Source organism: Camellia sinensis, chromosome 1 (assembly GCF_055761805.1).
Source record: "Camellia sinensis isolate YWXY chromosome 1, ASM5576180v1, whole genome shotgun sequence".
Lineage (NCBI taxonomy): Eukaryota > Viridiplantae > Streptophyta > Magnoliopsida > Ericales > Theaceae > Camellia > Camellia sinensis.
In genome coordinates, this window is record NC_138961.1 from 74,641,728 (window position 1) to 74,653,415 (window position 11,688).

At 38.3% G+C, this 11,688-nt stretch overlaps 1 protein-coding gene across 1 annotated transcript; it reads right to left on the reverse strand.

Moving 5' to 3' along the window:
- Nucleotides 1–4,111: 4,111 nt before the first annotated feature.
- Nucleotides 4,112–4,950, reverse strand: LOC145802370 (uncharacterized). The gene is made up of 3 exons (XM_082895090.1): nucleotides 4,572–4,950; nucleotides 4,280–4,473; nucleotides 4,112–4,165 (listed from the first exon to the last, which is right to left on the reverse strand). Exons 1-3 carry the CDS (start codon nucleotides 4,948–4,950, stop codon nucleotides 4,112–4,114), a joined length of 627 nt encoding a protein of 208 aa, XP_082751216.1.
- Between the last annotated feature and the right edge of the window lie 6,738 nt (nucleotides 4,951–11,688).

Sequence of the window (11,688 nt, forward strand, 5' to 3'; positions counted from 1 at the left end):
AGTTAGGCTTGCATAATTTTCTTACATCCTTTCTACATGAAATGTAGTTTGGTTCGTTTTTCCCACGCGAGGCGTGTTTGTTTACTTCTTTTCATGATTGGAATTGCTGTACCTTGTTTCAGTTTGTTTAAATATGGCATTTTCTTTGCATTGCATTTGCGTTCAAGTGTTTCATTACATGATCTCATTGCATGATCATAAGTTATGTTTTTGTATCTTGTATATGCATGTTGCCCCCTGAACAACGTTGGTTTGATTCCTTGCAAAAGGATATGTAGGCAGCTTGCGAGTGCAACCATTTTAATTTATGTCTTGCTTTCTTGCCCAAGCCTTGCAGCCTCGTCAAAAGGGTCATCTTTGGGCTTTGACATTCACTCACGTCATTTTATGAAAGCTCGAGCTCTGTCAAAGAGGGGCAACTGTAGACACCACATTTTGACTGCCAACAAGACTTAGGCGTTTAGTTCGATATACTTGATGATGAAAGTTGAATTGTGTGCTTTAAATTCACAGCGATTCGGATTCAGTCAGGCTCTCGAAATAACCTCAAATCTTCAACATTTACCTTGTTTGAATCTCTAAGTCCCATTTTTAGACCTTTTTCCACCCTGAGCTGAGTTGGAACCAAAAAATAGGGGAGGGCATTAAAACCCGGCCGGGCATCAATGATGGCCGGCCGTGGCAATGAATGGCTGGTTGGCCGACTTTTGGTGGTGAAAAACACTGTTTTGGGTAGGAGGCCGCTAGCTGTCCATATTTGAAGATATTATCACATTTTGGAGCTCAAATTCTATAAAAACGAAGTTGTGTTATTGTTTTGAGGGTTGAAAAAAATTTAGAAAGTCTATATACACCTTGAGAGCTCTTCTCTCCTTCTTCTTCCTTATCAAGCAACCTTTGAGCTAACCTAGCTTCCTTGTGTCATCTCCATGCACCATACACAACCTTGTCTCACCATCTTAGAGCCTTGGTTGATCTTTCAAAAGCATAATTCAAGCTTGAGAGTGTGTTGGGGCTTTAGTTTGATCACAAACAAGAAGCTTACTCCTTTGAGAGGTATAAGCTTGCTATCTTCCTTCTTGCCTTCACTTATTTCATTTACTACTTAGTTCTTATTTTTTTATGTTGTTTTGATCCTATTTGAAGTGTTTAAGATTGGTTTTGAAGAGCTACCAAAAGAATAGATAGAGTTTAATACTCTTTCTATATCTTCACCCATAGCTCAAATCTTTATTTTACACTCCTTTTCTTTACTCCTTGCACTGATTTTCAGAGTTTAAAAAAGGCTAAAAATCATGTTTTGAGGTTTCAAAAGTGGAGGGGTTAGCCACCCCTCATTGTTCTTGCTTTCCAGCCTTGTTTTATCTCTTTGTTGTTAGGCTTTTTAGGCTCTTTTCATGCATTTTTGAGCCTCTATTTTTCTTTTATAAGGGCTGTTTTAGGGCTGTCCAAGCCTTTTAAATTAGTTCATGCTTTGTTTAGTTCATTTGTTGTTTCATAAGTTTGCATACATAACTTGTTACATGTTGTTCCAAGCTTTTCTTTACTCATTTCCATGTCTAAAAGTCTAATTTTAATAATCAATCCACCATTCATCTCTTTCATTCTTCAGAATGATTTCAACCGATTGAGGTTTCTTAAAACACATAAGAAAGAATCCTACTTAATCGCTTAATCTTTTCGAAGATTCATTGCCAACAGTATAGTCTCTCTCTCTCTCTCTCTCTCTCTCATGTTTTTGAAGAAGCTCTCATTTGACATTACTTCTTGTTTAGAGGACTTTAACATCACCATGGACAAATGGACTAAAGAATTGCAATGCTTTATAAAATTGACTTAAAACTTGAAACCACCCATATAAAGAAAACGGTTAGAATTGCTTGAACTTGGCCGGACGTTATGCCAAGTTCCTTGTGTCAAGAGTCGTCACATGCTAATTCATGGCATTTTGATGATTCTTGAAGCGTTGCAACCTCCCTTTGTGAGCTTACTCCATGACAAGAGGGAGGGGTGGTCTTATTCATTACATTCATTGACTTTTTGTCCAAAATTGTATCCAAGATCATTAAGCAATTAATTTGCTCATTGATGGCTTTGGAATCAATTTCAACCTTCTCTTAAGGCTTTCCCATGACAGAGAAGAAAGAAAGGGACAAACAGAGCTTGAGAATACTTTGTATGCACTGGTTCACCTCAGAACACAAAAACAGAGTTTTGCACCAAATTGATGCACTGCTGGCCATCTGTAGACCCGACCGGCCATCATTGATGCACGGTTGGCCCTCAGTGCGTGGCTAGCAGTGCAGTTCTGTAGGAAAGTAGACAGTGGCTAAAGGTGAAACAAAGTTGGCTTGGATAGACAGAGTAGCTCTCAGGCGCTGTGCATGCAACCTTCATCCATCTTCACTTAAGCCTTTATCAAATGCGATTAATTGTTTCATTAGTGTTATGATTATTATAGTTGTAAATTAATCTTCTTGTAATTAGTATGGTTATAGCCATTGCATATTGATAATTGGTATAGCTAGTTAAATAGTTGTAATAAAGTAGTTAATTAGCTTAGTTAAGTTAATTATTATTCATTCGCCCAGTTTTGTATGCCTTCCAATCCCACGTCTTTCTCCCTTTTATTTAATTGCTTACAATGGTTAGTTTAGAACATCACGTTTCATTAGCATTCTCATGTTTTGCATCCACTTGTCTTGCATGCATCCAAGGTTCAGCTCATCATACTAACCAAATGTTTAAATTCATTGCTTGAATACGTGATTTATCACATGTCTTAAATCGAATCATATGCCATATTCATAGCCAGCCTATAAAATACATAATGCATGTGTTGCATTAGTCATGTTGCATTTAAGTAGGAACGTGCATATTTTTTCTAATTATTTTGCTTTGCTTTGGCTCGGAGTACTAGGTGAGTATTTACTTGCTTTAGCATATTGCATTGAATGTTTGTGTTGCCATGTCAAAGCATATCTTCCATGAGGCTAATTGCTTAAATGATATAACTGTTTGATTGCCTGTGGATGAAGGCTAAGTGCTTCAGATGGTATAGTTTGATTAAATTTTAGCCCACTTTTTCAAGTGGCAAAATTCCCAAAACATTTTCAAAACAAAACATGAAATCAAGTATTCCAATTATTGCAAACTAGTCTGTACCTTACGTGCGCATCACCTAGCAAAAAAATAGCTAATAAACCGGAACAAGAGCATATAATGTAAATATGAAACACATCATGATTAGTAGAGGCCGATCTTTGATTGGGCAAATGGGGTGCTCAATTCATGACCTTCCTCTCTGGTACCTAAGTTTCTGAGCCGAGATACTTTGGTGATAATGGACTAATGGCCTTTGGCATGAGTCTCGGGTTTCCTAAATTTCCCAAAAATATTTAGGTGGCGACTCTGAAATCTGGCAAAGCAGTCCATTTTTGGCATTTGATTCAAACAATCGATTTTCCAAAAATAATTTTCAGATTTTGACTCTTTTTGTGTTTTCACTGTTTCACATTGCACTTGTGAAATCAGATTTAGAACCACAAGTGGAGTCCGAATTGTAGGGCTATTCGCCTTCCGAAAGGAGCGCGGAAAGTCGAGCTACATGGAGTTGTGGTCAGTCTTGTCTTCAACTCTTGAAAGGCTATTTCTCTCTGATCCGTCGACTCAAATGGTTCCCCTTTTCGAGTCAACTAGTCAATGGCACAACAATTTTCGAGAAGTCCTTAACAAATTTTCAATAATAACCTGCTAATCCCATAAAACTGCGAACTTCTGACACATTAGTCAGGGTAGGGCAATGAATAACCGCTTTTATTCTATAAGGATCAACAGATATACCATCCTTATTAATGATGTGTCCCAAAAACGTGATTTCATCAAGCCAAAATTCACACTTTTTGAATTTCCCATACAACTGTTTTTCTCTAAGTTTTTGAAGAGTCATTCTGAAGTGCTGTTCATGGTCATCTATATTTTTCGAATACACGAGAATATCATCAATAAACATGACAATAAATTCATCCAAGAAGGGTTTAAAAATTCTATTCATCAAATCCATGAATGCTGCGGGCTCATTCGTAACTCCAAAAGGTATGACTAAAAACTCTTAATGTCCATACTTGGTCCGGAAGGTGGTCTTTTCAACGTCTTCAACCATAACCTTCAATTGATGATACCCCGATCTCAAGTCAATTTTTGAAAATATATGAGCCCTCTGCAACTGATCAAATAGGTCATCAATACGTGGCAATGGATATTTAATTTTTACTGTTACCTTGTTGAGCTCTCGGTAATCAATGCATAGTCGGAGAGTGCCATCTTTCTTCTTTACGAAAAGTATCAGTGCATCCCATGGTGATGTACTCGGTTTGACAAACCCTTTATCAAGCAATTCCTGTAACTGAACTTTCAATTCTTTCATTTTAGTAGTGGACATATGGTAGGAAGTTTTAGAAATTGGTTGTGTACCTGGTATCACATCAATTGTAAATTCAATTTCTCTATCTACCAATTGTCCAGGTAATTCATCCGGAAACACATCAAAAAGTCCCTCACTACTGGTATACTATCTAGGGTGACATCCATGGTTTGTTCAGTCATTACATAACACAAGTACCCTTGACATCCCTTCTTGAGTAATTTACAAGGTTTCATTGCATAAATCAAATAAGGCGGAGGTACTACTCCATTACCCACAACCACAATTTCATCATGCCCTGGAGGTCTAAATAAAACTCGTTTTGTTACATAATCAATAGTTGCACAATATTTAGACAACCAATCCATTCCCAAAATTACATCAAAGTGTCTAAAATCAACAGGCAGTAGATCCACAAACAATATCACATTATCAACACGTATTTCACAAGCACCACAAATAGATGAACATAAAACAAGTTTCCTAGATGGGGCAGACACACACAACATATAGGGCAATGGTTCCATGGGTCTATTTAATCTATTTTCAAACACAGAAGAGGCAAAAGAACGTGTCGAACCCTAATCAATTAATACATATGCATCTTGATTACAAATAGGGAGAGTACCTGAAACCACAGCCTCAGTATTTTGAGTATCCCCCAGAATCAGTGCAAAAATCCTTCATTGCCTCTATTCATTTCTTGTTGTAGTGGGTGTTGCGTTTGTTCCTGTTGTTGGAGTAAATCTAGCTGAACTTACAGTACCATGATTCCCACTTCGACGTGGTTGTGTACAATCTTTTGTGATATGTCTCGTCTTTCCACAGTGATAACAAGCCCCCGATGTGCGGTAGCAAACACCCCAATGTTTCTTTCTACAAGTAGCACAAGTGGGTGCTGAATTGCCACCTTGGCTGGAACCAATATTACTAGAACTCCTAGATTTTAACTTCTTGTTTGTTGTCATTGCCTACTTAATAAAATTCCGTCTTCTGCCCCTTTACTCAAAATTTTGTTTATGATTAGCCATGTTATCCTCTGCTATCAACGCCCTATCAAGTACATCCACATATGTTGGCAATCTGAGCACATTGATTCTATCCAAAATTGGGTCACGCAAACCCCCCTTAAATTGTCTAGCTTTCTTGTAGTCTGTATCTATCATAGGAGGTGCAAATCGGGGTAACTCTGTAAACTGAGCTTCATATTCAGCAACCGATTTGTTTCCCTGCTTGAGTTCCATGAATTCAGACACTTTCCTGTCCAGCACACATTATGGGAAGTACTTCTTATAAAAGATTTCTAAAAAGCAAGTAATATCCATATTCTCGTCACGAACCAATATCCACCAACACCTGGCATCATCTTCTAAGGTGAATGCGGCTAGTTATACTTTCTGAGTTTCGGTACATGGGAATACTTCAAATAATTTCTCAATCCCTAAGGTCCAAGTTTCCGCCTTCAAAGGTTCAATTCTGCCATAAACAATGTTGGTTTCATCTTTTTAAATTCGCTAGTCAAAGCAACAACACAGTCCTCTGTCTGACACCCTGGAGCTGGAGGTGGTACAGGCATTAGGGGTGAAGGTGGTGGTTGTTGTTGTTGATGTTGCCACTACTGTTGTTGTCTTATGGCTTCAGCCATGTCTTGTATCATCCGTTCCATTCTATCTAGTCTTGAGGAAGTTGCCTCCTCTAGCTCATCACCCCCTCTCCTCACCATTTTTCTATATAAAACTTGTATTATGATAAACATAATAAGCACAATATGTATATATATACAAATTCAAATACGTAATTGTACCAATTGTCTCACTCTAGCATTTAAATAAACATGAATGCAATCCTGAAGTCTTCTCTAGACTCTCTATAGCTCAATGGACAAGTGAGTGAGATATAACTCGTGCTCTGATAGCACTCCGTTAGGACCCAAACCCCCCTATAGGTTTAGCGTCATGACCGGCCAGTAATCTTAGATTATCTTCAGCCTGCATATAGATAATCCATTTAATATAAAGTACAGGGCTTAGCGAAAGTATAATATAACATAACATTTATCCATAGAGCCATGCGTATATGAAAAAAGCTTCGTATAATAAGAAAAGATTTTCTCCAAAAGTACACCAAAAGTACATTCATTACATTTGTACAACCATTCATGTCTTATAATTATACATAAATACAAAACCATTGAACAAACAAAAAGGGGTTTAACTAGCATGGCTCCACCTGAGCCTGGTTTACTTCACTTGGAAGTTCCTCAAAAGGCTAACTCAAGTAAACTTGAGGCTTTCTTAACTTTGATGTTCAGCTTGGCCACCTGAATATATATATATATATATATAAATAATTAGTGAGTCAGGGCCCAGTGAGCAATAGCAGAATAAAGAGGTTATATGAATGAAGTTCGATAACATTGCCAAACTAGATCCCAATAATCAATTCTCATTAACCAATAAATTTCATTATCGATATCTTTTAATATTAAATTAAGTGGTACATCCATGAGGCAATAATATTCCAATAACAATAGACTATAAAGGTCAAGCCAATAGACCACGAAAGGTCAATCTAATGGACCACGAAGGGTCAAACATGAGATCTCCATGTTTCAATTAATTCAATAGCCATGGTATTGTTACCCCCAGGCAATGGCCCATAGTCAATGGAGGCCACAATACAGGCTCAAAAGTGAACTTCATTCATCGATAGAAAATAACATTCTATTAAATTATTCAATCGATCGCATATTGAATTCAAGAGCAATAACAATTTCAAAATAAATGTTACTTGAAAATATCTTTATAAAGTTACTACTCATAGTAGTGTGTGTTGTCACTAAGCCTCGGACGTTGACCTAAATAAAACACATAACAAAAGCACAATTGAAGCACCATTTCATTTTAATTTAATTCTTCTCATGTGTCTCTAACTCATTCTATGATTCTATGAGTCCATTAGGTGCTTAAGGATACTAGAAATGACATAAGAATGCAATTATGCACTTAGAAGAGTTAGTCGAAATTTGCTGAAAGTAGGGTCCTCGATTGAGCACAACTTCCTTTGCTCGAGTGAGGGTTCAAAAATAAGGGTGGTCGCTTGAGCGTAACTTCGGTCGCTCTAGCGGTCTATAAACTCTGCAAAAGTACTGGTTGTGTGATTTATATGCTCGAGCGTGGGTTTTGTCGCTCAAGCAAAGAGTAACATAAAATAAGGTCCGCTCGAGAATAGGTTTTCTCGCTCGATCATGATGCAAGTCTCTGTAAAAATACTAGGAGCGTGAATTTTCTGCTCGAGCGAGCATTTCTTCGCTCGAGAGTGCTGGTCATAATCTGGGTTTTCCAGTTTGATGTTTGAAGTTCAATCATGATATTCAAAGCCCCAAAACTTGTATTTCTGGTACAAAAACATGGAAAATCATTATATAACTTGAAAACACTCCCAACTTGATCAACCCACATGATAAGTATGAAAACATGGGAAAACCCTCAAGTTAAGTTACAAAAATGCCATGCATGTAAGAATTTCATGAATTCTAACTCAAAATGCATATGCATGTATACAATTAAACTCTTTTCCACCCAATTCATGGAAATCTAACACTTATCTCTTAATTAGATGCAAATAAGTGCTAGAACTAGTTGAATTAAACGTCTCCATGCAATATTTCCAAGAATTAAAGATAGATTTCATACCTAGTGTTGAATACAAGTGTTGGCCTAGCTTAATTCATCAAATCTCTAGCAATTCTTTATAAATCTCTTCTATCTCTCTCTAAAGTGTTGAGCTCTCCTTCTTTCTCTCTCAATTCTCAGCCAAGAGTTGTATATCATATGAGCTCATGACATAATTAGGCTATATACAGGTATAGATTAGTTTAGAACAATCAAGGTTGATTAATACCAACTAATTGGGCTCAATTCTAATTAATTCAACCAGTTTATTCTAAATATTTTAATCCAAATCAATTTTCAATTAAAATTACCATAAAATTCTAAATATTCTAATTAGTCTATTAAGCTAATCAATTTTAGTTTGTGAAGCTATCTAGGATTTCAATTTCAGTCTCTAAGTTGCCAATTTGAACAGATATTCCATGTAATAACAGATAACTACAAAATTAAGCATGTAAGCGCACAATTCAACACACAATCATGCAATTACGCTTATTGAAACAATATAATATAATAGTTCGGAGGTCGGGGTCGTCACAACTCGGGTATTGACACTCTCCTTTTGTGCTCTAACTTTTACCAAAGTCGTCCATTAGAGTTTTCAACCTTGTGAGTTCAATTTATTTGATTTCTCATTTTTCATGCTCTAACTTTTGCCTTGGTCGCCCTCTCGGGTTTTCAGCCTAGCGAGCCTCTCAAGGATAGTATTATAGCATTTGTGGTGAATTTTATCAATAGTTATCCTTGCCCTAACATCGGAACTAGTTTTGCCTTGATTTGAGTTTGGTTCTCCATTCTCTTATGCATGTCTTCTTTTTTTCTTTTGCTCCACTTGCAAAGTTGGTTTTTCTTACAATGTGGTACTTCCTCGCATTAGCTTCCCCAGATTCAAACAAAAGTTCCTTTTCTCATGGTTGATTGGATTTCATTCCAATGAATACCCCTGGCTTGATGGTTGACTTTTTTCTTTTTCTTTTTTTCTTTTTCCTTTTTCTTTCTTTTCTTTTATTTTCTTCTTTTTGGTTTCTTTTATCCATTTCTTTTTGAAGTAATGAAGACACCAGGGAGAGAAATTCTATGATTGTGAGATCTGAAAGTTGTCTTGTGCTTGCCAAAATGATCGCCTACAGGTGAAAAGCATCCCCAGGACAATGTAGAATACCAAGCACAATTTCGAATCCATTTTCGCAAGTTTTGTAAAAGAAACAGCTGAAGAAGCAGCTTAAACTTTTGACATCATGAAGAACTTTGCGCCGATAAGTCAGAATCTACTCAAACCATTTGGGGGATCCTTCTCAATACCCGAGCTTATTAATGGAATCTCATTCAAAAAACAAATTCAAAGCCTCTTCGATTTTTAAAAGGTCACACATGCATTACTGTAGGCACAACAAAATGATCAAAAACTTGATTCCCACTTTCTTACTTAGAAAAATGAAGACTTGAGGTTACACGAGAGAAACTAAAAGGAAGAGACTCAACTGGCGCACCAACGTAAGAAAAGATAACGAAATTAAAACTCATAACTCAACTATTTATCGGACACAATTCAAAACAAAATCAGTACTCTTGAGACAAAAGGGGTTTTCACACTCTAAGTCCATCTGCAGAATTCAAAAATACTTCAAGTAGCCCACAGAAGGGTCCAAACCTGCCTTCAGTTCAGAAATACAAGCATCCACACCTAGTAGGATTAATTTTAGACTTTCAAACAGAGTCTTACGGATCGAGCCTCATAATTACCCCGGTTATCCCCACACATCTTTTTGACCATGTTGGCTAGGGTCAAGGTCAGTTGCTGGCAAGCCATAGATGGGATTTATGTTATGGAGTGACTATCTATTGTAGTCAAGGAGAGGGGTATTGACAGCTTTGGGATTTTTGGGTATGGTGATGACCCTTTTGTCAATCAGGTCTTGGATTTCATGGCAAAGGCTAAAACAACGGTTAGTATGATGACCATACTATTAGTGGAATATGCAATATTGGGTAGGGTCATGTCTAGGTGGGAGAGGGTTAGGGAGAGGTTGAGGATTGAGTGGTTTGAGATACTCTTTCTTCATCAGTAGCTTCAATGCACAGGTTGGGCTCATATGGAGATGGGCAAAAGTTCATTTTTGGGAAGACGAAGAATCAGTGTTAGAAATATTGGCAAATGGGTTGATAGATGTTGGTTGGGTATTCATGGGCATGGGACGGAAATTAGGATGGGTGTTCCTGGTAAAGCATCCTTCCTCATTATTTGGCCTTCCCTTGTTTACCAACCTGTGAATAACCCCTACTTGAGCATTGGTGTGTTGAGTAGCAAAAGTTTTATCTACAACCCTTTCAACAAGTGCAAGGACTTGCCATTTGTTCAGGTCATTAGTCTTCAGAGCTTTGACAACCCATTGGAGATGTTCACAAGGGTCAATAGTCACCCCAGACTCGTTCTTGCTACTTGCTTTGGCCCTGTTTGTTTTTGATTAGCCCATTCCACTTTTAGCTTGTCCCAAAATTAGAGAATTCTTGGGTAGAAAATCCCCAGCATGAGGTGTGGTAAAGGACGGGGTCGGAACGCTAAAAGTTAAATCTGCCACCGTTCCTTGAAGGTCTTCGATCATTCCCAACATCTCAGCAGTAGTGGATTCGGCCATTTGGCGCATATGGTGCATCCGAACCAGATTCGGTGTATCCATCATGCACAAATTAGTGTTTTCAAAAATGAATACCTCTGGCGTGGGCAAATGGAATGGAGTGATATATATACTAGAGTAGAAGGTAGGATGTAGTGTATGGATGAGGTTAAGATGAGGAAGAGGTACTTAGTCGTGGATGGGAAAAGGGTTGGTGGTAGCATTGGGTTCTTGAGGTGGAGCTATCGTTTGGTTGTCGATGAGATTCTGAACCTCATGACTAAGGCGATAGCAATGATCGATGCCATGACCGCACTGCTGATGGTACGCATAGCATTTGGTGGGGTTATGTCTAGCAGGTGTAGACACCCCATTTTTGACCGCCCTTAAGACTTGGGCACCACTGATGTTTTACTTGGTGGAGAAAGGTGTGCAGGGCAAATGTTCAGTTTCTTCGGCAAGGAGAGAGGCAAATCCTTCAAAACACTTTGTTTAGGGGTTTGGAGTTGAAGAAGAGAGGAAAGGAGAGGAGAAAACTAGTTTGGGAGAAGTTCGGCATGAATCCGGGTAGAAGCGAGTCGAGCAGCCCTCGCTGAATCGGGCTTATCTGTCTGTACACTTGGATTTTAGCTATGGGGCCACCGCCGTCGGAAAGCTTACTTCCGGGGATTCATTTTTCACTCAAGAATCTCTTAAAGCCAAGCCCGGGTGGGGGAGATATGAGCAGCTGAAGTTGGGCATCATCCCGGTTGGATCGAATCTGCGCGGCTTCACCAAAACGGGCATAACTTTTTCCACAGGAGGAATTTTAATGCAAGGTTTGCGCCATTGGAAAGATAAATTCCGGGGCTTCAATATGGACATCCACCGGCACTTTTTGACCTCATCAGCCACCCATCGGCACTCCATTTATCCGACCGGCCAGCATAAATTGTAGGTCGGCATTATATTGTGCCGACCGGCCATTTATTTTGCC